A 27,763-nucleotide genomic window follows, 5' to 3' on the forward strand; every position below is an offset into this window, starting at 1 on the left:
GAAACGAAACACAGCCCTTATTTTAAGTGTTTCTAAAATCCCCTATGGGAAAAATGAATGGTGGAAAACTATTGGAACCAATACCCTGTTTGACTGCTAGGTTTTATGGGTATTATGACTCAAACTGTGGTACTCTATAAAGCCAGGCTAGCTGGTGGCTTGCTTTGCATTTAAGCCTGTGAGACAAAAGGGTGGCTGCAATGATTTACATTTTTATCGTACATGTTTTTAGCTCCTAATGGTTTTAATTGCTCATATTATTTGTATTGTCATGTGTACATATGAGACACAGCAATTATATGTGTTTTAACAAGTTATATTATATGACGTTTGTATTTGACTGTTGAATACTAACCGCTAACTAGCTCAGCACTAGCCTGCCCAATTCGCCCTAACTATTTGTAGCTCCTGTGGTAGCTAGTCTATGTGTTTTTGTTACATGAATATGTATACCTCTTCTATAATTTGTTTTACTAGTAGCCTGTATGAAGAGAGAATTGGTTATATCTGGAGTACTTCTCCTATCTTATCCGGTGTCCTGTGTGAATTTAAGTATGCTCTCTCTAATTCTCTCTTTCTCTCTTTCTTTCTCTCTCTAGGAGGACCTGAGCCCTAGGACCATGCCTCAGGACTACCTGGCATGATTACTCCTTGCTGTCACCAGTCCACCTGGCCGTGCTGCTGCTCCAGGTTCAACTGTTCTGCCTGCGGCTATGGAACCCTGACCTGTTCACCGGACGTGCTTCCTGTCCCAGACCTGCTGTTTTCAACTCTCTAGAGACAGCAGGAGCGGTAGAGATACTCTTAATGATCGGCTATGAAAAGCCAACTGACATTTACTCCTGAGGTGCTGACTTGCTGCACCCTCGACAACTACTGTGATTATTTTTATTTGACCATGCTGGTCATTTAGGAACATTTGGCCATGTTCTGTTATATTCTCCACCCGGCACAGCAAGAAGAGGACTGGCCACCCCTCATAGCCTGATTCCTCTCTAGGTTTCTTCCTAGGTTTTGGCCTTTCTAGGGAGTTTTTCCTAGCCACCGTGCTTCTACACCTGCCTTGCTTGCTGTTTGGGGTTTTAGGCTGGGTTTTTGGACAGCACTTTGAGATATCAGCTGATGTAAGAAGGGCTATATAAATCAATTTGATTTGATTTGAATGCATTGTTGTAGCCTATGTACTACAAGGGTGTTATTTTGGTGGTTTGTTACACCACCACCACTGGCATGGAAATGGTTATATTTGTCTTGCAAACTTGCTCCCACCATTATGAAATGTAATGTTGTTCATTATTCTCCTTTACTTATCAACCCAGAAATGGATCAGGGGGGAAGCTGTTGTCTTCTAACCTGCACAGTTTAAACACAAGATTTAAATAATATTACATACAAAATATTTCATTCAATTGATAAATTGATAAATCTCTATTAGGCTCAATGTTATTAAACTGAAGCGGAAAGACTTACATTCATTAAACTGGTGCTTATTTTGTCTCCCGCAGGTTACGCGGGGACTGGGATAACGGGCACCTAAAGGGATTCTACTCGGACAACCCCCATCCAGGAATCTGCAGCCCATTTTTGCATGACTGTGGACGGGTTCTTTGATTTACAATCTCTCTATCTCACCCACACTATCATAATACCAATGGATATGTAGTACAGGATATGAATGGGTGTAATAGCTGAAAACCAATGTAGGGATGTGGACTACTACTTGACAACTATCGACCCATATCAAAATTGTCTGTACTATCTTAGGTACTGGAGTCCTTAGTTAGTAGGAAGCTGAAGGCCTACCTCCAAGAAAACAACATCTTAAATGGAATGCAATCAGGTTTTAGGTCTGGCCACAGCATTGTTTCAGCATCATTGAAGGTTTTAAATGACATCAACTGTGCTCTTGACAAGAAGTTACTGTGTATGTCTGTCTTTATTGATTTGTCGAAGGCATTTGACACCGTGAAACATGCTGTGTTAGTGCATAGGTTAAAATATTGTCGAATTTTCTGGTCATGGTCTAGATTGGTTTATAAATTACCTATCAAATTGTACACAATGTGTAATAGCGGATTGTTGTAAATCTGAGTACAAAGAGTTGTGCTCAGGTGTTCCACAAGGTTCTATTTTGGGCCCACTGTTGTTCATTTTGTATATCAACAACATTGGGGATCATATTGAAACAGCGGATGTTCCTTTTTATGCAGATGATACTATTCTTTATTCAATTGGTAGTAGTTTATCTTTAGCTTTTGAAAATACCCAAAGAGCACTTAACATCATACAATAGAATCTGTATAATTTAAATCTGGTTCTGAATTCGGGTAAAACAAAATGCATGATCTTTTCAAATGCCAGGCATGTTACTAATCATGTCATTGCTACATTGGCTGGACATACTATAGAGCAAGTTAAAGTGTACAAATATTTGGGTTTCACTGTGCAAGTGGAAAACTTGATAAGGAAGCTCAAGCTGAGAATAGGTTTTTATTACCGGCATAAGGCTTGTTTTTCTTTGGAGGCCAGGAAGGAGCTGGTATGATGTACATTACTGGCGGTTTTAGATTTTAGTTATGTTATATATATGCAGGCCTCAACCACTACCCTGAGAGCACTTGATTCAGTATATAATGTGGCCCTCAGATTCAGTCAGAGCAGGAAACTCATTGCTTTTTCTGCTCTTCCAAGACCACGCCTGACTGCAGCAGGTTCAGGATATGCAGGCTGAGCTGATACTCATCTTGCAGGATCTCAACGACTATAATCGGTGGTTCTCAGGCCAGCCCAGATCTCTCCTGGATCGACTGCGGTACGTCCCCACGCTGCTGTGCCACGCCTTCGGGGAGATGTTCTCCATGGGGGGCCAACTACTGGATGTCCTGTACCCATATTTGTGTCTGGTCTACCTGGCCTCTTCGCTGGACTTCTTGCTTAAGGCCCTGTTCGGCCTGCAAAGCGTCTTTGACGACTGCTTTGTCATCTTGCTTCTCTTCATCATGTACCACAAAGTGGTGACTCAGAGACTGGCAGGTTGACAGCCTCTGGACAGGAGTATGAAATAAATCCCATACCTCTTTATATCATGTCAGGTCAAAGACACTGTGATGATCAGTTCTCTTTATCTATTACTTTGGACTTCCATGGGGCCCTGATAAAAGTCCCTTGGTGTACAATGGAGTGACAGGTAGCCCAGTGGTTAGAGCATTGGACTAGTTAAATAAAGGTTTAAAAAAATAAAAATAGTGGAGACTATGGCTGGACCTGGAAAAGGTACACATAAGCAGATTAAAATTGTTAAGGGGGGGAAAGAATATATATTTTAAAAAATATAGCTATTTTTTTAAGGGCACTGGAAAAATATACAAATAAATGTACATTTCATTTCCCCGACACGAGCAAAGTGGTCTTTAGCCATAGTTTGGATTATACAGAAGTTGGATTCTAAATTGAAATTGCATATTGTGGCAGACCAAGGGGTTTGGTCAAGACGTTTACACAGATCAGACACGGACAGAGTTGGATTAGCTCGGATTCAAGGATGTTTATTTAAATAACAAACAAAATGAAAATAATAGGTCTCCTGGAGGAGACCCTCTCCGGGATAACGTCTTCTGGGCTCCGGGTTTTGCTGTATCCTGTGGGGAACAAAACTGAGCTCCCTTCGTTATCCCTGGGACTGAGCACAACTTAACAGGAGTAACCTCTCTTCCCCCAGTCCCTTCACCCGGTGTGCTGCCCTTCTGGCAACTTTATGGGACTCGTCCAGCTGGTGAGAAATCAGCCCCTTGATTACTCAACAACCACAATCAGCCCCAATTAGTCCTGGCCCGAGAGCCGTCGAGACCTGGCAAGTCCAGCAGAGGGAGCCATCTCCTCGTGATGTAGACTCCGTCTGTCACCAGGCCTCGACGAGTCTCCTCCTGGTGGCTGACCTGCTTGCTGTTACGCCACAATATTTATCGGATTACATAAACAAGCACACGCACACCGGTTTATTTTTATTTTTTAAACAGTAATAATAATGGTGAAGGTGCATTACTGTAAGATAGAAGAATTCTGATATCATGTCATTGTTTTTAGCACTACCCACAGAGTTCTTTAAACTACGGCACGCAACGTGGTTTAATGTGCCAGTAAATCAGCACAATCTACTTTTTAGTTTTTCCAAATTTCCGACATCTTGGAGCTAGATTTGGGATCATGTATACTGTGCTAATACCGATACAAAAACAGAGTAATGGAGAGTATTATGTATTGAACGTGGTAGTAAAAAATACCCAGAAAAACAAATTATGTTTTGGATGAACAAATTCATACTAATTACCAAAAACAAGAACACTAACCAAATCCACACTACTACCTTGAATTTCAAATAAAAGTAACAAACTGTACTATTCAGATCTCTCCACAGGTTTTGATTTTTTATTAGTTTGACTAATGCAATTTACGACTTGCGCTATAAACGCAACAAAGTCCACCTTCTTCACTATTAATGGGTCAGGATCCTTCTCCTGCATGGCATCCACTACCATCTCCTCTCTACTCACTCCTTCTGCTATTTTCACTGCCTCCACATACAGCGCATTTGGAAAGTATTCAGACCCCTAGACTTTTTCCACATTTTGTTACGTTACAGCCATTTTCTAAAATGGATTAAACACATTTTTCCTGATCAATCTAAACACAATACCCCATACTGACAAAGTGAGACATTTTTTGAAAATGTATTAAAAATAAAAACAGAAATACCTTATTTACATAAGTATTCAGACCCTTTGATATGAGACTTGAAATTGAGCTCAGGTGTCTCCTGTTTCCATTGATCATCCTTGAGATGTTTCTTCAACTTGATTGGAGCCCACCTGTGGTAAATTCTATTGATTGGACATGATTAGGAAAGGCGCACACCAGTCTATATAAGGTCCCACAGTTGACGGTGCATGTCAGAGCAAATAATAAGCCATGAGGTCTAAGGAATTGTCCGTAAAGCTCTGAGACAGGATTTTGTTGAGGCACAGATCTGGGGAAGGGTACCAAAACATTTCTACATAATTGAAGGTCCCCAAGAACACAGTGGCCCCCATCATTCTTAAATAGAAGAAGTTTGGAACCACCAAGACTCTTCCTATAGCTTGCCACCTGGCCAAACAGGGCAATCGGGGGAGAAGGGCCTTGCTCAGGGAGGTGACCAAGAACCTGATTGTCACTCTGACAGCGCTCCAGAGTTCCTCTGTGGAGATGGGAGAACCTTCCAGAAGGACAACCATCTCTGCAGCACTCCACCAATCAGGCCTTTGTGGTAGAGTGGCCAGACGGAAGACACTCCTCAGTAAAAGGCACATGACAGCCCACTTGGAGTTTGCCAAAAGGAACCTAAAGGACTCTCTGGTCTGATGAAACCAGGATTGACCTCTTTAGTATGAATACCAATTGTCACATTTAGAGGAAACCTGGCACCCTTCCTACGGTGAAGCATGGTGGTGTCAGCATCATGCTGTGGGGATGTTTTTCAGCAGCAGGGACTGGGAGACTGGTCAGGATCGAGACAAAGATGAATGGAGCAAAGTCCCGAGAGATCCTTGATGAAAACGTGCTCCAGAGCGCTCAGGACCCTAAACTGTGGTGAAGGTTCACCTTCCAACAGGACAACAACCTTAAGCATGCAGCCAAGACAACGCAGGAGTGGCTTCAGGACATTCAGTCTCTGAATGTCTTTGAGTGGCCCAGCCAGAGCCTGGACTTGAACCCGATCGAGCATCTCTGGAGAGACCAGAAAATAGGAAGTACACGTGCTAAGGCCTGTTCAACGCTGGTCTGCCCAATCGGAATCCATGCTTCAAGATTGTATTGATCACGCGAACTGGGATATGTTCTGGGTAGCCTCTGAGAATAACCACTGCATTTAACCATGGCAATGTGACTGGGAATATGACCGAAAACAAACAGTGTAGTTATTCCCTCCGTAAGGCAATCAAACAGGCAAAACGTCAGTACAGAGACAAAGTGGAGTCGCAATTCAACAGCTCAGACACAAGACGTATGTGACAGGGTCTACAGACAATCACGGACTACGAAAGGGAAAAGCAGTCACATCGTGGATCCCGGACAAGCTAAACACCTTCTTCGTCCACTTTGAGGATAACACAGTGCCTACCTTCTACCTTACATGCCACCCTAGACCCCCTTCAACTTGCTTACCGCCCAAATAGATCCACAGATGATGCAATCGCCATCGCACTGCACACTGCCCTATCCCATCTGGACAAGAAGAATACCTATGTAAGAAAGCTGTTCATTGACTATAGCTCAGCATTCAACACCATAGTGCCCTCAAGCTCATCATTAAGTTTGGGGCCCTGGGTTGAGACCCAGGGCCCCCTGTGCAACTGGGTCCTGGACTTCCTGACGGGTCCCCTCCAGGTGGTGAAGGTAGGAAACAACACCTCCACTTTGCTGATGGCCATCATAGCGCTTGATGATTTTTGCGACTGCACTTGAAGAAACATTCAAAGTTCTTGAAATTTTCCGGATTGATTGCCCTTCATGTCTTAAAGAAATGATGGACTGTCATTTCTCTTTGCTTATTTGAGCTGTTCTTTCCATAATATGGACTTGGTCTTTTATCAAATAGGGCTATCTTCTGTATACCACCCCTACCTATCACAACACAACTGATTGGCTCAAACGCATTAAGAAGGAAATAAATTCCACAAATTAACTTTTAACAAGGCACACCTGTTCATTTAAATGCATTCCAGATGACTACCTCATGAAGCTGGTTGAGAGATTGCCAAGAGTGTTCACAGCTGTCACTAAGGCAAAGGGTGGCTACATTATAGCTGTGCCACGAGAGACTCTGGGTTCGCGCCCAGGCTCTGTCGCAGCCGGCCGTTTTTTTGACTCTATGTGTTTCTGAAGAAAGTTGACATGAAACATTCTGGGGATGACAATGTTTATTGACAGGGCATATTTGAATAAAAGGCAACAAGCTGTATCAAAACAACGAGACATTCATCATATCTGAAATTCTTCCAATAGAAATCTACCAACAGGTGTGAAGGGGGTCCATGAAGTTTGTATACGATGACACATCTGCCCATGTTCAGATAACAATACTGTATTATTATTTCCCTTTATGTGTAAATTATGTTGTAGATGTTGCCACCAGCAGACAAGATATACTTTCTCTGGACTATTAATCCTTTTTGTCACAATAATCGTTGCTCTATTTTTGCACCTTAATTTTGTCTCTTGCATTCTAAAATAAATTATTTAACAGTTCTTCGGTCATAAGAATAGTGTCAATGTTCTCATAGTCAGGCTGAAGCATCATGTCTGATTGACAGAGTCAGAACTACTCCTCAGGATCCAAAAGCTCCCTCGTCCACACTGACCATTTTGCTTCTCACAAACCTTCTTACAGCCATAGCACAGAGTTTGGCAAACTATTCTCCATGTTTGAACCCAATATTCCACGACAACATTGTAATTTGCATCTAAATTTGAGTGTTGTTCGTCTTGTCTTGTCACACTTGGTTCCAACATGGCGCCCATTCAAATGTTATATATCAAACACAGTTTACTTTTGCTTCATATGTACACCACTTGGCTAGTCCTGAAGGCACCATAAAATGCCGAAAAACAAAAAAGCAGCAGCAAGCAGCATCTGGTTAAATTAATTCAAAACAAAAATACTCCACAATACATCCATTTCCATAAGAAATTGTAAAACTATAACTTTATGTGCTTAATTCACCATTTGAAAAATATAAAACCTCTAACTTGGGCATTTTATTCTAAAAAGGCTGCCCAAACTTCTAACAACAGTATGTATTTGGCAGAGCATGTTGTTGGGGAAGCAAAATAGTTGTATTGAGAATAGAGTTACCAACCATCTAGTTTGATCATGCAGTCAAGGAATAGGCAGGATGTTCCAGGTGTGCAATTCAAAAATCCAAACTCAACACCCAGTAACACGTATTGTTTTACGTACAATGCCAATCTGTTATAAATAAAAACGCCACCATACTGCATGTTCACACACCTTTTAGCCAGTGCTGGTGAGAGGGGCCTAGCCACAGCGCCCCCTAGCTGCCTCTGAGGACATGACTGGTCTAGCTCAAGGTCAAGGGGGTATGAAGATTTATCAGCGTCTGCTACATCTGGGTCCGTATTCCGTTTCTTTACTGGACATAACTCTCCTCCTCCCTCTCTAAAACATGTGACTCGTGATTCTCTTTCTGTTGTTTCTCACGTGGTTCCTCCATCTCGCTCTCCTCTCAACCATACTTTATGTACTTTCCACAAGCCTTACCAAGCCTGACTCTGTCTCTCTCTTACACCTACTGTCTCTGTCAGTTCTAACATAAAGGGAACCGCTCTGTGCATCTGTCAATTCTCCTGGGTTTCACTTTTGGATAAATAAAGGCTTTAGGGAGGTTTTTTCTTCTTCCAGGAGTCAAACGGAATCTGTTCCCCTTCACCTTCAACTCTCTCTGTCTTGTCACTTAGAAGCAGCAATGTCATAAAATCACTATACTGCAGCAGGCACAGTAATGTTGCTGGAATAGTGGAGGCAGCTCCTGTTTTCTTTGCGAATTGCGGCAACTCTCCGTGGTTCTAAATCAATAGTTGTTTAGTGGTTCGAAACTGTCAGAAAACATGAACTTACTTGACCATGCTATAGGTCATATAACGGTTTGTTATGTGTAATATGCTTTGTGGACTTCACTGGACAGAGGTTGCTCTCCGGTTTTGTGATGAAACGAAGGTGTGGTTGAATTTATTCTGCCACTGTGTCTTCTTATTGTCTCGGCCTTTAGGCCTATATATCACGGTCGCAAGGCACATGAAAAAAGGGTATAGAGCAAACAACGCAATTATCACAATGCATAGGTTGTAGTATGGGGGAAAATCTGTCTTGGCTTCTGCAGTGACTTTACCCATGCAGCGTTACTGCACACTAACCACTGAATTACTCTATCACTTGGAGCTGATGTGCTGTGAAGTAAGCTGATCATTACGATGCTTTTAGGGACTGTTCAAAATGTATTTGCACCCCCCCCCCCCAGAAAATGTACTCAAAAAGAATGATTACCACCATAAATAACAATAACTGTAGCAACCCTGTGTTTATAGACATGGATATCGACTTGACCACTTCAGCATGTTTTGTGGCACAGTCGATGCCACGCAGGGCTATGGCCAGAAGGTTGAGGGTTCACAAGCTCACTCTTCTCCCTGCCTGACTCATTACACTACGATCAGAGGCGGCTGCAGACAATGATCAGCTAGGGGGAAATCCGATTTTCAACATTTTGATGTTATATTCCTAATTATATATGCAACAAATGTTAGACTAACACGTTTCTTTGCCAATGTACCACACACAACCAATAAGCAACAAATAACTGCATACCGATTGCCGAATTTGAGTGTTTCATCATGGATTGCGTTTTCAACACCAAAATCAAATAGAGTATGTAAACCTTGACAAACTGAAAATACACCCCTTCCTACTCAGTGTCGATCGCTTGGCTTGACAATCTCCGAATGTCATGAAACTTGTTGTGGTTTTGTAACAGATCGAATGTCCGTTGCAGTTTGGATGCTGGAATTATATTAGAGCGGAGTGGATGAACATGCGCAGGTAGCCTACAGGAGACTTTTGAAGTAAACTAATCCAATTAAAACATTGTTGACTGGTTGTGGTTATGCCACATATAAAAGGTAATACGTTTTAAAAGTTGAAATGACAAATATTTAGCCTATAATGAAGCGTTAGGTTCGAGGAATAGCCGATCAGATCGGAAAGGAGGCAGAACGCGCTTTAAGCTTTCCCGAATAAGTGGGCCTGCTGGGAGAATGATGATCCGCAACAGACAGCGCATCAGTATCAGAAGTAAAAACACAGCCAGACTGTCCTTGTACTGTGCCTTTGTAGACCTTAAAATCATTGCATTGTGGTGTTTTGGTAGGATCATGTATTGTCCCCAAGGCCATACACATGTAATTAACTGAATAATGGATTAATTTGATGCGAGACAGCGAATAAAAATATATTCATAATAAAAATTACAAATAAAGTTGTATTCATTAATACAATTTTTTTTTGTACAAGACCTAGCGGCCTCACCAAGAGATTTTAGCCTCTTTGTATTCCCAATTTTGACACGAATGTAGTAGCAAACAACAGGACAAGGAAGTGAAATCCGGTCACTGGCGTCAAAGGCAAACACCCTATGCATATCGTGCCAATAGGGTTAACCCACCTGGTATTAATTGTATCATGGCTCATACAGCGAGGATTGTGACAGTATAATGGGTTTGGAATGACAGTCACAGGGACCAGGGTTTGAGTCCCAGTCAGGGTACCCCCCTAATCCACTATATTGGTTTCAGGTGTTGGAGAACACCATTGAAAGCATGTCCCAGCTAAATGGCAGAGTATGCAAAACAAATGTGCACCCGATTGATACCAATCTTCATGATATCATTCTGCCCAGGTAGGCCTACTTTTGCAGTCAACATTTAATTGGAAGGTTTGCGGGGGAAACGTTGTAAATGACTGTTTCAGCATGCACCGCGGATTTTCTAGTCTTCCCATTAGAAGTGTGTAATTCAGGCTGACTACTAGCATCTATTGAGTTGCAACGTCCCATAAATTGAATGTCCAAATCAACTTAAAGTATCAACAAAGAGTTTTGCATCGACACAATTCGAAAGGATGGTTACAGCTAAATTGTTTCCTTTTACTATTTGCGATTCTCAAATTATTATTTTGATTCCCATGATTCGATTCACCACAATTTAACCCCAACTACTATTGTACAATTTTTTATTTAACCTTTATTTAACCAGGTAGGCCAGTTGAGAACAAGTTCTCATTTCCAACTGCGACCTGGCGAAGCACATCGTTCAGTTCGTAAAAAATAATCATTTAAAAGAATCGATTCATTTGAATGAAATCCATCACTATTTTATTAAACGTTTGACTATTTTTAGAACTGTGAAGAGGGGAATCAGTTATATAGTAGATCAAATGTGTTTGGCCTAAACAAGATGAATAGGAGAGCTTTTTTGAGCTGCATATATCATGTCTTGATTGTTCTTTCCTGCGCAATGATGACCCTGGCCTCTCTACTGCCTATCAGCTATTCGTTTTTGTTCTTGTGGATTTATATTGAAAATCGGTGCAGATTTGAATGATATTATGTGGTATGATTGCTAGTTAACTTATTGCAGATCCACTATTGTCACTATGTATAGAGGGATAGAGTTGACTGTATAGTAATCATGCAGAAAAGTGTAGTGCATAAGGGAAGTACCAAAACACCTTGATAGGGGAGGTGCAAGCAAACAGATGAGGAAATGTGACTATATGTAAGACATTATATAGTAAAACCTGCTAAATGGGGAATGTAAACCAGGGAAAAAATACACCACCCTCCCCTGTGCCCAATAAAAAAAATCAGACAACCCTCCCCAAAGCAAAAAAATATGTTTGACAACCCTCCCCTATTTTGGACCAACTCCCCACCCCAGTAAATTTCGAACTGTCCCTTAAGTGCTGCTGCAGCTCACATGGTGGGCATGGACGGGGCATTACAGTGAGATGGTTCTGAGTGACCTCATCATAAAGCGCTGTCCAATTACGACGTCACATTCTACTGGTAAGACGTTGCACGCATCAACCAATGGTTGCGTGCCACGTCATTGACTATTTCATCGCCTGACAGATTGCTAGAACATGTGATGTGGTTAGCTGATACTTAAAATACCTATCCATGCGTTGTAAGATCTGGCAGGCGTCAACAATGCCCGGTCAGAGGAACGTGCCCTATATGTGCTGCAAAGCCTCCTGGGCCTGTTCGGTGTACACCTCATCCTTTCCCGCCCACGAGCTGAAGCTGTCTTCAAACTGTGCATTCCGCTGGGAGTTCCGCCTCTTGTCGCGAGAGAAGAAGCTAAACCTGAGAGAGAAGAGGAAGCGAGGATGGAAAAGTACAGAGAAAAGAGAGACAAAAAAGTGGACTTCACTACCCAGCGTCATTGTTGCCGTATGTCCTCCAGACATATTCTTTAGTCTCTCATGACTTTAGAGTTATGTGGGTATAACTGTTAAAATACAGAGACCTGAGATGCATTTCTACACAGTGAGTTCTGAGATGAGACAAAGTGCATCATGGTTAGAGTTATATACACAAAGCAACAGAAGCAGAGGAAAAGCAAAAAAATCTGTTAACGGGACAGGAAGTGAATACACACCCTATTCTGACTGGCTGATTTGATCATTCAAATCATCTTTCCATTGGACAGTGATTTAGATAGCCCCACAGTCAGCCAATCAGAATATAAACATCTACAACGGATGAGAGGGTCCATGCAGGTGCGATAACCAGGGCCCAGAGTTTTTATTGGTCAGATCACAAAGTCAGGAATAACTCCTGGCCCCACCAATACGACATACAGGGGAAGAAGGTGTTAGCTAAGACAGTGAGTGACACAGAGGCCAACCAATAACGGGGGGTCGTACAAGGGATATGAGATGTCTGATTGGCTGTAAAGTGGGGTCATCTGAAATCAACCCAGCTGCCACCATCGGCATTATGGCTGTGAAGATCCTGTCACACAGAGGTACGCGCACGCACGCACGCACACACGCACGCACGCACGCACGCACGCACACACACACACACACACACACACACACACACACACACACACACACACACACACACACACACACACACACACACACACACACACACAGAAAGACAAGCAGAGATAGAGAGAGAGGGAGAGGGAAGAGAGGGACCACATCAAACACAGCTCATTTGATGTATTTCCTTCCGCTGTGAGTTACGTTGCTACACACAGTTTCGTGTAGATCAGAATCCAGCGTATCTGCGGGTGTGTGGTACGTACAGGCGTTTGATTCCTGACTCGGGCTGTGCGTTGGATCGGGGCCGCGCCCTCAGTTGTTCGGGAGAAGGGGAAGGAGTAGGGGGGCCGGTCTCGTCCTCCGCCTCTTCACTGGAGAGAGAGAGGAAGAACAGTCATCACTCCACCATCATCATTGTCAATATTGTTGACTCCAATACTGTTAACTTTTAACTTCTTAAATTTAACCTGACAACTTGTGTTAATCTCATCTGATTAAAAAAAAACATGTTCTGTTTGTATGGTGAAAATAAATAGGGCTGCCTTTTGTAGTAGGCGATCTCCTCCTGCAGCATGAACACTTTGGCCTTGAGCTCGTTTCTCTCGTGCAGAACGTCTCTCAGCTCCTGCAGTGTGAACCGGGGCCTGTTGGGATCCTTCTGGTCCAGGCCTCCCCCCTCCTCATCACATAGCGCCTCCTAGTGAGGTACAGCCACATTACACCGTGGGACGAAGGAAGAAAGGAAAGGAAGGAATAGAGGACAGGCAGGAAGGAGGGATACCTTGGTAAAGTGTTGGAACAGAGCAGGTGTGTCCTCATCACACATCGCCTCCTAGTGGCACAGGAAGAGAACTGTAGGTCAGACACTGGGCCCTGTTCCAATACTTAAGAAATGCACCCTTCTCTCCTCCCTTCCTTAATTCCCTACAGCCAGAAGTGCACCTCAGGTTGAGATACTTCAGACTAATTCACTGCATGCAACCAACAGAGGTCAGTCATGCAGAAATCAGTCTTAAGCCACTCTGTAGCAAATGGCGAGTGAAAAAAGAGGCATTAAGGACAGTCATGCTATAATCGTTACAGGCTGAGCTTGTGTTCCGAGGTCCCGTTGCTACAAACTACATACTCTGCTATTGCGTGTGTTGCAGGGACTAGTCCATGTGCTGTTACAGGGGCGTCAGAGCAGTCTATGTTTAGAGGTGACAGCTGCTGTGGTACGGTCTGCCCCAGTGGGTGTAGGGACAGTGGGTTCTCACATGCACACACAGTCTGACATAGTTGGCACAGGGATACAAGACTCACACATGCTTTGTGCCGTCAAAATCAACAGTTAGGGTGCACACACTGGGGTAGTAGAACTGCAGGCAGGAGCACACACACACACTCCCACATACACACTGTGCACGTTTATAACACACCCCGACACACACGCCGACTGTGCGCATACTCCAACACATACCGTATGCGTACACAAAACCTCACTCTTCCTCTCAAACACACACCCATGTGGTAAAGTTAGGGAAAAGGGTTCACTGACTCAAGGTTGGCTGAATCAAAAACACAGTCCTTGAAATGCAATCAAACTTCACAATCCCACACGCGTACAGGTGAATGAGGCAGCATCTCAACTCTGTGCTCTAGCGATAGCAGCGTCAATACGACACTGTTTAAGGGGACAGTGTGTGGTGCAAAGGTTAGAGGTCACGGCAAACACACCATTCTGGGGGCGGCTAGCTAGCTAGCTCAACGGTGTTACCCATAGCAACACTGCCTCTTCCTCTACATCCTCATCATCGTCATCCAGGGACGGGAGGCGCGGGGCCGGATCGTACCCCCCCAACATCAGCTCAGGGTGGTAGTGTCTGTCTGGTTCTGGCCAGCCCACACCCTGAGCCCCCACCTCTGAGGAGCAGGGGCTACCAGGCTGTGAGGGGGAGATATTTGTTGTATTGTACCTTTATCGAGGGTTAGTCATTGTAAAAGAAAAGTGACAACATAAATGGTACTGCAGAGTACTGTGGGTGATATGTGTTCCACTTTCTGTATGAGGTCTGTGAAAAATCTGTTTTTCATTCGGCTACCAGTAAACCAGTTTGGTGTGCATGTGACTACAAAGGTCATTGCCAGGTCACTTTTAGCTGTCCTGAATTGTCTGGCTGCCTTTCTGTCTCTGTCTACATGTCTCTGGCTTGCATGCTGGTTGGCTGGCTAGCTGGCTGTGGAGGGGTAGATAGGGGGGGCTATTTCTGTCCTGCCCCCCTTCCCTCCACCTCCACCTCCCACCCCTCATATGATAGCCAGGTCATGTTTTCCAAGGAGGCAGAGACTACGGCTCTACAGGCGATAATACAGAAAAGATAATACTCATCCACCGGCTGCCAGGGTGATAATGAAGCACATAGGGCTGCTGGGGGCAAGTCTCCCTGTAATAACTGTGTAGTTACCTGTGCTGGTGAGCCTTAACTGTGTAGCTGCCAGTGTGGCTGGCTGGTTCTACCAACCTGAGCAGGTGTTGTTATTACCTGTGCAGGGGAGGGGGCTGGGGAGGTGTTGTTATTAACTGTGCGGGGGAGGGGGCTGGGGAGATGTTATTACCTGTGCGGGGGAGGGGGCTGGGGAGGTGTTGTTACCTGTGCGGGGGAGGGAGGCTGGGGAGATGTTATTACCTGTGCGGGGGAGGGGGCTGGGGAGGTGTTGTTATTACCTGTGCGGCGGAGGGGGCTGGGGAGGTGTTGTTATTACCTGTGCGGCAGAGGGGGCTGGGGAGGTGTTGTTATTACCTGTGCGGCGGAGGGGGCTGGGGAGGTGTTGTTATTACCTGTGTGGTGGAGGGGGCTGGGGAGGTGTTGTTATTACCTGTGCGGGGGAGGGGGCTGGGGAGGTGTTGTTATTACCTGTGCGGGGGAGGGGGCTGGGGAGATGTTATTACCTGTGCGGCGGAGGGGGCTGGGGAGGTGTTGTTATTACCTGTGCGGGGGAGGGGGCCGGGGAGATGTTATTACCTGTGCGGGGGAGGGGGCTAGGGAGGTGTAGTTACCTGTGCGGGGGAGGGAGGCTGGGGAGATGTTATTACCTGTGCGGCGGAGGGGGCTGGGGAGATGCTATTACCTGTGCGGGGGAGGGGGCTGGGGAGATGTTATTACCTGTGCGGGGGAGGGGGCTGGGGAGGTGTTGTTACCTGTGCAGGGGAGGGAGGCTGGGGAGATGTTATTACCTGTGCGGCGGAGGGGGGCTGGGGAGATGTTATTACCTGTGCGGGGGAGGGGGGCTGGGGAGGAGGCTCCTCTAAACCCTGAGGCGTGTCTCCTTGCAGGCGCTCCCTTAAACGTGTCACTTCCTGCCGAAGTGCTCCCATTTCCTGTACCCGTGCCTGAGCTCCCGCCTCCAGTTCCACCTTAAGATACAAATATAATAATATACTGAACAAAAATATAAAGGCAACATGTAAAGTGTTGGTTCCATGTTAAATGAGCTGAAATAAAAGATACCAGAAATTTTCCAGATGCACAAAAAGCTTATTTCTCTCTCAAATTTTGTGCACAAAATCCACCTGACTGGTGTGACTAGGGTGGGCGTTCTATGTTCTTTTTTCTATGTTTTTGTATTTCTTTGTTTTTGGCCGGTTATGCTGTCTGTCGTTGTCTCTAATTGAGAACCATACTTAGGTAGCTCTTGCCCACATGGGTTTTGTGGGTAGTTATTTTCTGTTTAGTGTGTGTTGCACCTGACGGAGCAGTTTCGGTTGTGCCTGTTGTTACTTTGTTATTTAGTGTTCAGTTATATTTATAAAATGCCGAACACGTACCACGCTTCACCTTGGTCCTCACCTTCTTCCACCAACGGCCGTTACACCTATGCTCTCCCAGACCCACCCATGGCTGCGCCCCTTCCCAGTTATGTGAAATCCATAGATTAGGGCCTAACTTGCTGACTAGACCGGACAAGCGCGCGCGTCCGCCATCGCTCACATGTTGATTTTCTCCATCCACATCAGGACACAAAGATTGAAATATCAAAACAAACTCTGAACCAACTATATACATTTGGGGAAAGGTCGAAGCACATGAAACATTCAAGGCAATTTAGCTAGATAGCTTGCTGTTGCTAGGTTATTTGTCCTAGGATATAAACATTGGGTTGTTATTTTACCTGAATTGCACAAGGTCCTCTACTCTGACAATTAATCCACAGATAAAAGGGTAAAAGTTAGTTTCTAGTAATCTCTCCTCCTTCAGTCTTCTTCTTCGGACTTTATATGGCGGTTGGCAACCAACTTTAAGGTGCATTACCACCACCAACTGGACTGGAGTGTGCACCTCAGTTCATCTTTCAATCACCCACGTGGGTATATGCTCCTAAAAACCAATAAGGAAATGGGAGAGGAGGGACTTGCAGCTCGTCAAGCATCAAAAATATAACCAAGTTCTATTTTAGCGCCTGGCTACGCAGACGCTCATTGACGCGGGCGAGCACGTTATTTCAGTTGACTGATTTCCTTATTTGAACTTGTTGAAATTGTTGAACTTATATTCTTGTTCAGTATACATTGTTGAAGTACTTCTGAACTATTTTGTTTTTCAAATACTGTGGGTAATAAAATATGTATTACACATCCTAAGGCGCCGAACCTTCTGCTCGATGAGGGCTTTCCCCTGAGCTTCCACCACGGAGATCTTGTGGCGCAGGTCATGGTTGATCTTCATCAGACGAGACTGCTGCTGCTGGAGCTAGAGATATTGAGGGATGGAGGGGAAGGGAGGTGCGGGGAGGGAGATGGACGGATGGGTGGAAGTAAAGAGGGGGGTAGAAACAAGAAGTGATGGTGGTAGAGTGAGTCGGAGAGAGAGTAGGGGACAGGCGGAATAGAGAGGAACGTGGGGCCCAGAGAGGGAAGAAGTACAGGGGGATGTGACAGAGGGAAACAGAGGGTCAGGTCATTGATCCATCAAATCAATAAACTTTAATAAATAAACAAATCCCCCCATAGCCTACAAGCAGTCCCTGACCCCTAACCAAGTCTCCCCTTGACACTGATCTAAGGTCAGTTTTGTGTTCTACCTCCTAATGGTTAAGGTTGGGATTGGGGAAGGGTCAGCTGATCTTAGGTCTGTGCAAAGGGACATGTTCTACCCCAAGCAAGCACCCATCCTGCTGCCCTTACTGCCTCAACATCCTCGTTCTTGAGCGTGAGCTCGCGGTCTTTGGCTCGGATCTCGTCTCTCTGCTTGTCCACCACCTCCTTCAGCTTCTTCATCACCTGGCGCTCCCGCTCCGACATACCTGGCAACGCAGCAGAGAAAACATGGCAGAGCAGAGAGGGTTAACTCAGTATGGATGAACAATATAAATACCTGGCAGCCAAGACACAGGAGAAAGGATCCAGCTTAGAACAACATGAATACTCTGTGTGAGTATGTGTATTATTTGTACACCTTTTGTACTGCACTAGAGAATAAATCAAGTGATTATGAGCACAGCAACCGAGTTCCTGTCTGTAAGCCCGACTAGCTAGGTTTAAAATAGCAAACAGTCACACATACGTACTTGATATCTCTGACACAGAAACGGCGTACCCGTGGCTGACGCACAGCCCTGAATATCAGCAATGGAGGAAGCCAGACTTTAAAACCTCAGGCAGGACTGAGCTGGTGGAGAGGGGACTTAGTGGGGACTTATGTGTGCGTGATGTGTGATTATGTAGTGTGTGTCTGTGTGTGTGTGTCTAGCATAGGGATGGGCATGAGTAATCGACTCAAGTACTCGAACGAACGTCAAAACTTAATCTTTAACCAAAGATCTACTTTTTTCAAATACTGTAAAGGTATTTGGTGGAATGTGCTTTGTGGCTGCCCGAATGGGCAAGTGAAATGTATCCTCCCAAAAATGTTGTCTTGAAGACAACGTTAATTTGCTTTGACAAAGCAAATAAGTTTTTGTCCTGAACAGAAAGTGTTATGTCTGGGGCAAATCCAATAAAAAAATCCAATAATTTCAGGATAATAAAAGAAACGGAATGGAGCTAAGCACAGGCAAAATCCTATAGGAAAGCCTGGTTCAGTCTGCTTTCCACCAGACACCGGGAGATGAATTCACCTTTCAGCAATACAACAACCTAAAACACAACGCCAAATCTACACTGGAGTTGCTTACTAAGAAAACAGTGAATGTTCCTAAGTGGCCGGGTTACAGTCTTGACTTAAATCTGCTTGAAAATCTGTGGCTAGACCTAAAAATGGTTGTCTAGCAATGATCAACAACCAATTTGACAGAGCTTGAAGAATTTTGAAAAGAATTAAGGGTAAATGTTGCACAATCCAGGTGTGGAAAGCTCTTCCAGGCTTACCCAGAAAGACTCACAGCTGTAATCGCTGCCAAAGGTGATTCTAACATGCATTTACTCAGGGGGTTGAATACTTATCTAATCAAGATACAGTACATTAGTGTTTTATTTTTCATGATTTATTTTTCCTTCCACTTTGACAATACAGAGTTGTAACACAGCAAAATTTGGAAAAAGCCAAGGAATGCGCATCACTATGGCTGACCCTGAAAAACACATTTCACTGCACCTATCCGGTGTATGTGTCAATAAAACATCACAATCATCAGCACTTTGCACTGGCAACTTTTTTTCATTCGGAAAAAGATTTTGTTATATTTAATTATGTTATATTACATCATGTTTTGTTTTAATACTATAAAATAGGTGTGTCTTGACTGTGATAAGGGCTTGGGAAATAAGTGGCTTGTCTGCTAAATTAACAAAACAAGGTTTTGCCATTGCACAGTCATCGGCTTCTACAAGCAAGTGCCACTGCTGAGTTTCCTACCTTTATAAAGACTGTTTATTTATTTTTAACCTTTATTTAACTAGGCAAGTCAGTTAAGAACTTAAGAACCAATTCTTATTTTCAATTACGGCTTAGGAACAGTGGGCTAACTGCCTTGTTCAGGGGCAGAACGACAGATTTTTACCTTGTCAGCTCTGGGATTCGATCTTGCAACCTTTCGGTTACTAGTACACCACTTTCACCACTGGGCTACGCTGCCACTGTGTTCCACAATATAGGCTAATATAACCAGTTGATATTATGGGTTCAATAAATTAATCTTAAATGGTTTGCTTTGCCAACATTATCAAAAATGAAATACCCAAATATGTCATTTACATAAGTATTCACACCCGAGTCAATACTTTGTAGATGCACCTTTGTGAGCAATTACAACTGTGAGGTTTTCTGGGTAAGACTCTAAGAGCTTTCCACACCTGAATTGTGTAACATTTACCCATTATTCTTCTCAAATGTCTTCAAGCTCTGTTAAACTGGTTGTTGATCATTGCTAGACATCTATTTTCAGATCTTGCCATATATTTTCAAGTATATTTAAGTGAAAACTGTAATCCGGCCATTCAGGAACATTCACTGTCTTCTTGGTAAGCAACTTGAGTGTAGATTTGGCCTTGTGTTTTAGGTTATTGTTCTGTTGAAAGGTGAATACATCTCCCAGTGTCTTGTGAGAATCAGACTGAACCAGGTTTTCCTCCAGGATTTTGCCTGTGCATTTTTGCCTCCATTCCATTTATTTTTTTATCCTGAAAAACTCCTCAATCCTTAACGATTACAAGCATACCCATAACATGATGCAGCCACCACTGTGCTTGAACATATGGAGAGTGGTACTCAGTAATGTGTTGTGTTTGCCCCAAACATAACACTTTGTATGCAGGGCAACATTTTTGCAGTATTACTTTAGTGCCTTGTTGCAAACAGGCTGCATGTTTTGGGATATGTTTATTCTGTACAGGCTTCCTTCTGTTCACTCTGTCAATTAGCTAAGTATTGTGGAGTAACTACAATGTTGTTGATCCATCCTCAGTTTTCTCTTATCACAGCCATTAAACTCTGTAACTGTTTTAAAGTCACCATTGGCCTCATGGTGAAATCCCCGAGCGGTTTCCTTCCTCTCTGGCAAATGATTTAGGAAGGATGCCTGTATCTTTGTAGTGACTGAGTGTATTGATGCTAGAGGTCGACCGATTCTGATTTTTCAACGCAGATACCGATTATTGGAGGACCAAAATTAATTTTTTTTTTTACATTTGATTTGTAATAATGACAATTACAACAATACTGAATGAACACTTATTTAACTTAATATAATACATAAATAAAATCAATTTAGCCTCAAATAAATAATGAAACATGTTCAATTTGGTTTAAAAAATGCAAAAACAAAGTGTTGGAGAAGAAAGTAAAAGTGCAATATTTGCCACGTAAGAAAGTTAACGTTTAAGTTCCTTGCTCAGAACATGAGAACATATGAAAGCTGGTGGTTCCTTTTAACATGAGTCTTCAATATTCCCAGGTAAGAAGTTGTAGGTTGTAGTTATTATATGAATTACAGTACTATTTCTTTCTATACCATTTGTATTTCATGAACCTTTGACTATTGGATGTTCTTATAGGCACTTTAGTATTGCCAGTGTAACAGTATAGATTCCGTCCCTCTCCTCGCTCCTCCCTGGGCTCGAACCAGGAACACAACGACAACAGCCACCCTCGAAGCAGCGTTACCCATGCAGAGCAAGGGAAACAACCACCCCAAGGCTCAGAGCGAGTGAAGTTTGAAACGCTATTAGCGCGCGCTAACTAGCCAGCCATTTATCTTCGGTTACACCAGCCTCATCTCGTTGAGTTGATATGCTTGAAGTCATAAACAGCGCAATGCTTGACGCACAACGAAGAGCTGCTGGCAAAACACACAAAAGTGCTGTTTGAATGAATGTTTACGCGCCTGCTTCTGCCTACCTCCGGTCAATCAGATACTTAGATACGTGTATGCTCAGTCAGATTATACGCAACGCATGACACGCTAGATAATATCTAGTAATATCATCAACCATGTGTAGATAAATAGTGATTATGATATGATTGATTGATTGTTTTTTATAAGATAAGCTTAATACTAGCTAGCAATTTACCTTGGCTTACTGCATTCGCGTAACAGGCAGTCTCCTTTTGGAGTGCAACGAGAGAGAGGCAGGTCGTTATTGCGTTGGATTAGTTAACTGTAAATTTGCGAGATTGGTTCCCCAGAGCTGACAAGGTGAAAATCTGTCGTTCTGCCCCTGGTCGAGGCAGTTAACCCACCGTTCCTAGGCCGTCATTGAAAATAAGAATATGTTCTTAACTGACTTGCCTAGTTAAATAAAGATTAAATAAAGGTGTAAAAAAAAACATTTTAAAAAGGCTAAATCGGTGTCCAAAAATACCGATTTCCGATTGTTATGAAAACTTGAAATTGGCCCTAATTAATCGGCCATTCCGATTAATCAGTTGACCTCTAATTGATACACCATCCAAAGTGTAGTTAATATACCATGCTCAAAGGGATGTCTGTTTTTTGGGGGGACCCATCTACCAATAGGCCCTTCTTTGCGAATCATTGGAAAACCACACTGGTCTTTGTGGTTGAATCTGTGTCTGATATTCACTGCTCGACTGAGGGACCTTACAGATAATTGTATGTGTGGGGTACAGCGATGAGGTAGTTACTCAAAAATCATGTTAAACACTATTCTTGCACACAGAGTGAGCCCATACAACTTAATACGTAACATGTTAGGCACATTTTTGCTCCTGAATTGATTTAGGCTTGCCATAACAAACGGTTTGAATACTTATTGACTCAAGACATTTCAGCTTTTCACTTGTAATAAACATTTTATGAATTTGTTTAAAAAAAAATGAAAAACATAATTCCACTTTGACATTATGGGGTATTGTATGTAGGCCAGTGACATAAAAAAAATCTCAATTTAATTAATTTTAAATTCAGGTTGTTACACAACAAAATATTGAAAATGTCAAGGGGTGTGAATACTTTCTGAAGGCAATGTAAGTATATGGGGCAATTTAGCATTTAGGATTGGTTATCGGTAATGGCTATGATAAATGAGACATTGTTTCGCACTGTTGGCATACAGATAAATGCGCAAATATTTTATTTTCTGGTGCAGGCCTTTTTTTTTTAAACATGACAGTCCTAAACAGTCAAAAATTTCAAATGTCTATCCCTAGTCTAGCAGGTGTACGAAACACTGAGGGTGGTCTGTCTCTGTGCTCATTCTCATGTGTGTCTGTGTGCAGGGGGACTGTAGCCCCTCTGTGACATCACGACAGAGCCACTCATGCAGTGATGAGCCTGGCTCAGCCTCAAACACAGAGAAGGCCTCCTTTGTGTGTGTGTGTGTGTGTGTGTGTGTGTGTGTGTGTGTGTGTGTGTGTGTGTGTGTGTGTGTGTGTGAGAGAGTGTGAGCAAGCAACAGAGAGAGAGAGAGAGAGAGAGTGTATACAGTGTATATGTATGTGTAACCAACATTCTTCAAAAGAGATAATTAAGTAATATTGTCATTGTGTGCATGTATGGGTTTAGACTGTAGGGTGTAGAGTAAAGGGTTTAGGATTCAGGGTTTAGTACCTTCGTGCCTCTGCAGGTCCTCTTCACTCATGGGGTCTTTGATGGACATGTTTGTAAGGAGTGTTTTGTTCTCTTCCTGAAGCTGAGCGATCTGAGACAACAGGTCCTGGGCCTCCCCTCTCCATACATCCTCTACCAGCTCCAGCTCCTACGCACACACACGCACGCACACACACACACACACACACACACACACACACACACACACACACACACACACACACACACACACACACACACACACACACACACACACACACACACACACACACACACACACACACACACACACACACACAGAGTTAACGAACACACACTCCATACATCTTGTCTGCACGCACACACTCCAAACACAGACTCCTCTCCTCTCCATTCATGCCTGCTCACAGCCCCACCACAAACACATCCTTAAAATATGGTGTTTCCACCATATTACTTTAACCAATTCAGCCCTCTCTGATCAATGGTTTGAAAGCACACAAAGGAAAAGAAGCCATTTGGGCTAATATTAGGACGTGGCCACAGACATACCACTGAGCCATGATTTGTTTGAGTAATCACACTCAGAAAAAAGGGTTCCAAAAGGGTTCTTCGGCTGTCCCCATAGGAGAACCCTTTTTGGTTCCAGGTAGAACCCTTTGGGTTCCATGTAGACACCTTTCCACAGAACCAAAAAGGGTTCTTCAAAGGGTTATCCTATATAGGGACAGCCGAATAACCCTTTTAGGTTCTAGATAGCACCTTTTTCCCTACAACATGTGCATTGGTAGGCTATACAAAAGGCATCCGTTTTGTTGTCAACCTGAACTTTTACAGTGGCTTTCTCCTGTCTGTCAATGAATGTCTTCATTCTCGTGACGTTTAAAGATAGTTGGTCTCATAGACTATACTCTGGCTTTACTGTCAGCTTTACTGTTGTTTGCATAGCCTACACACTAAAATCAAATGGTTCTATATAGTTCCAAATAAGGGTTAATTGGCTTATAACCATAGCAGAACCCTTTTTGCTGCTATATGGAACCTTTGAAGGTTCTATAAAGAACTATGCTCATAAGGTTCTAAATGGAATCTGTATGGTGCTGTAAAGAACCCCCAGCCGTTCCAGAGCTAGCACACCTGATTCAACTTGTTAATTAACACAATAATAGCATCAAAGGCATTTTTACAATTTAACATGGCTATTAACCAAGAATGAAAAACCCTGGATGGTTCTATAAGGATCCTTTGAGATTTAGAGGTCCTAAGGTCCTATAAAGAACCATTACAAAAACCTCTATATAGCACCAATATAGGGTTCCGCTATGCTTACAACCCTTTTTGGGGCTATATTGAACCCTTATAAATGGTTCTTTAAAGAACCTTTATGGAGAATGGTTCTATAAAGAATCTTTCTAAATCTCAAAGGATCCTTGTAGAACCATCCAGGGTTTTTCATTCTTGGTTAATAGCCATGTTAAATTGTAAAAATGCCTTTGATGCTATTATTGTGTTAATTAACAAGTTGAATCAGGTGTGCTAGCTCTGGAACGGCTGGGGGTCCCTGAGGAATGAATTGAGAACTACTGACTTATTTGTCAACCGTTCTTAATTGACACAAGGCCATATGTGAGTCTTTCACAAGATACTGTCACTGGCCATGGTCACATATACACCCTATATACAGCAGTATGTGGACACCCCTTCAAATGAGTGGATTCGGCTATTCCAATCACACGCGTTGCTGACAGGTGTATAAAATCGAACGCACAGCAGTGCAATCTCCATAGGAAAACATTGGCAGTAGAATGGCCTTACTGAAGAGCTCAGTAACTTTCAAAGTTATAGGATGCCACCTTTCCAACAAGTCAGTTCATGAAATGTATGCCCTGCTAGAGCTGCCCCGGTCAACTGTAAGTGCTGTTATTGTGAAGTGGAAACGTCTAGGAGTAACAACGCCTCAGCCGCAAAGTCGTAGGCCACATGAGCTCACAGATGGGAACCCCCCGAGTGCTGAAGCGCTTAGTTAGTTTCACACATCCCCATGTGCTACAATCGCGTAACACAACAGATTAGATCAAGTGGAATGACACTCTCGTGCACAAAATGATTAATTATCAATTTTAATTATCAATAAAAGAGGAAATAACCCTTTTTTTGAACTGCTAAGAACCATTGAAGGGCTCAACAGGTTATTTGGGTTAGTATGGTTCCACATAGAACTATCACCCTTCCCAAAGAACGCTTAAGGAACCCACATTTTTCTCTGGCCTACTTAACCTTCTACTGAACATTTCCAAAGCATTTATTTGAAGTTTAAGTTTAAACATATCATCCTAAGCATTTCCAGGGGCCATAACTCTACCTACATGTACATGTTACCTCAACTAACAGGTGCCCCCGCACATCGACTCTGTACTGGTACCCCCCTGTATATAGTCTCGCTATTGTTATTTTACTGCTGCTCTTTAATTATTTGTTACTTTTATTTCTTATTGTTATCTGTATTTTTGTAAACTGCATTGTTGGTTAGGGGCTCGTAAGTAAGCATTGTGCTAATACAATTTGATTTGATGTAATAAACATGGCTCTCTTGCCTAAGTAACATTCATGTCCTGACACACTTTATTTGAGTCAGGAGACACATCTCAGTCAACCAATGACAGGCCAGTTTAACTCCCACCATGTCACTGTCATGAGACCAGCAACGACATTTTTATTTTTAGTGCACCTACTCTGACTGTCGCAGAGGGACATGATTAGGGTAGAGAGATATGCTTTCGTGTAAACGCGTTATAGACCTGCTATGCACAGTAATGCACTAGTCAAGTGAACACTTGTGTTGTGGCCCTATATATTTTGTAAGAGCATATTTCTATCCCCAAAACATCCTAAGTGATTTTCTGCGACATAGCAGCGATACAAAGAGGTAGGCCTAATTGAAACAATATCCTCAGTCAATGAAGTGTCATTCACGTCAGAGACCAATTTTATTTGGGCATATCAGTTAGATTTTCTAAATGCTTAGTACACTTTCCAAAGTTATTGTTAAAATAATCTCATTGCATTCTTTTCATGATGGCATGACAAATGAGTTGTCTTCTCTTAAACTTTTCTGTTTGTTACCATTATTGTCATATCTTCACCAAACATTATTTGGCCTACTGTTATCAATTATGTTTGGTTACAACTTGGCATATTATTAATCTTATCATGTATAAACTAATTATGACCTTCTTATGTTTCTTCTCTTTCTCCAGCCGGTCCATCCGGTCCAGCCGTAGTTTGTCCAGTTCCAGCCTCAACTCCTCTGTCTCCGGGCTGATGCTGTTCCTACTGACCATCACCTCCAGGATCTCCAGCACCCGCACCACTTTTGGCATGAGCCTGGACAGAGCCTCGCATCCATACTGATCAATGATCCGCTCAAACTCCTGGCCCACCACCGCGGCTATGTCATACACGTCCATAACCGTTAAATCGGCCACATTCTTCTCCAACGCTGACCCAAACTCTTCCATGGCTGACTGGGTGGGTGGGTTTGTATTCTGACTGTCCCCCAGCTCTGGCAGTTTTCCGCAGTCTCTCCCTGCTTTACCGGGCTATTATATTTCCTTCGACACAACAAACTTCCTCCCCTTGGAAAAAGTATTTACTTTTGGTTGTTCTGCAGGTTCTGTGTGTATCGTGTCCACGTCAATAAGTACATATGCGTATCGATTGGGGTTTTCTACTCGCGTCGGACATCTTGTCAGCGATTTTTGATCAATTTGATAAAATCACCCGCCTTCCCATTGCGGTTCTGCTGCGCTGTCGTTCTCTCCCGATTATGTGGTCAGATTGCAGTTTGTAATGCGCATGTCAGGAATATCAATCGGTTGAGGTCGCCGCTAGGGTGAATTTGAAAAATAAATAAAAACATGACATCTCAGTCTCAGTGGTGTGAGAAGAAGATATTCAGTTGTGATATTAATTGTTCTGACAGATTTAGTGCACGTCTATGGTAATTGAAGAGCCTACAGTTAAACAGTCTATGATCCGAAGTAATGAGGGGAAAAGGACTAGACATCACATAGGCATCCTAATTAAGACCACAATAATAGAAATCAGATCAGTGTAATGCCTGGATTGTGTTAATTATACAAAGGATAACATTGACTGTGTGAAGCCACACTGAACTGCAGTATACTGTCAAATAAAAAGGCACAATATAATATAAACATGATCTTTAAACCAAAGCCATACAGATGTAGGATTTTAATTTGATCACCCTGTGCAGGACACATTTCCTGCAATACACGACATGTAAAACATTTATTATATTTGAGGTTTAAAAAGGCTTCTGACGTTTGTAATTTCCACTTAAAAATGTCAGACTTGATTTTCCCATACAAAAAATGTACCAACCCCTACAAAAATGTCCATTAATTAAAATCCACATAACAATTTATATTTCCTGTTGCTGCAACATTATTTTCCTGCTGTAGCAAACTGGATCAAATTAAGATCCTACATCTGTAATAGTCAATCAAATCCATACATTGGTTTTATATGTAAACATACAATTCAATTAGGCTATAAGGCCTAACTCACAGATAAAACTATAAAATACAGACAGACAAACATACAGAAAATTAG

At 42.9% G+C, this 27,763-nt stretch overlaps 1 protein-coding gene across 5 annotated transcripts; it reads right to left on the bottom strand.

Annotated features, from left to right (window-relative positions):
* Positions 1–6,941: 6,941 nt before the first annotated feature.
* On the bottom strand, positions 6,942–26,646 carry LOC112219628 (RILP-like protein 1). Of its 5 annotated transcripts, XM_024381052.2 has the most exons (11): positions 26,359–26,646; positions 23,150–23,297; positions 17,829–17,947; positions 17,296–17,394; positions 15,918–16,061; positions 14,424–14,591; positions 13,449–13,499; positions 13,210–13,364; positions 12,931–13,038; positions 12,539–12,626; positions 11,879–11,975 (listed from the first exon to the last, which is right to left on the bottom strand). In XM_024381052.2, the coding sequence occupies exons 1-11, from the start codon at positions 26,644–26,646 to the stop codon at positions 11,970–11,972; spliced, it is 1,374 nt and encodes a 457-aa protein (XP_024236820.2). In that variant the 3' UTR covers positions 11,879–11,969. The 5 variants fall into 5 exon arrangements, with proteins under 5 accessions (XP_024236819.2, XP_024236822.2, XP_024236821.2 ...); XM_024381051.2 differs by lacking the exon at positions 12,539–12,626 and having other exon boundaries at positions 6,942–11,975; XM_024381054.2 differs by lacking the exons at positions 12,539–12,626; positions 14,424–14,591 and having other exon boundaries at positions 6,942–11,975.
* Positions 26,647–27,763: the final 1,117 nt, after the last annotated feature.

The sequence above is a fragment of the Oncorhynchus tshawytscha genome, linkage group LG20 (assembly GCF_018296145.1).
Source record: "Oncorhynchus tshawytscha isolate Ot180627B linkage group LG20, Otsh_v2.0, whole genome shotgun sequence".
Lineage (NCBI taxonomy): Eukaryota > Metazoa > Chordata > Actinopteri > Salmoniformes > Salmonidae > Oncorhynchus > Oncorhynchus tshawytscha.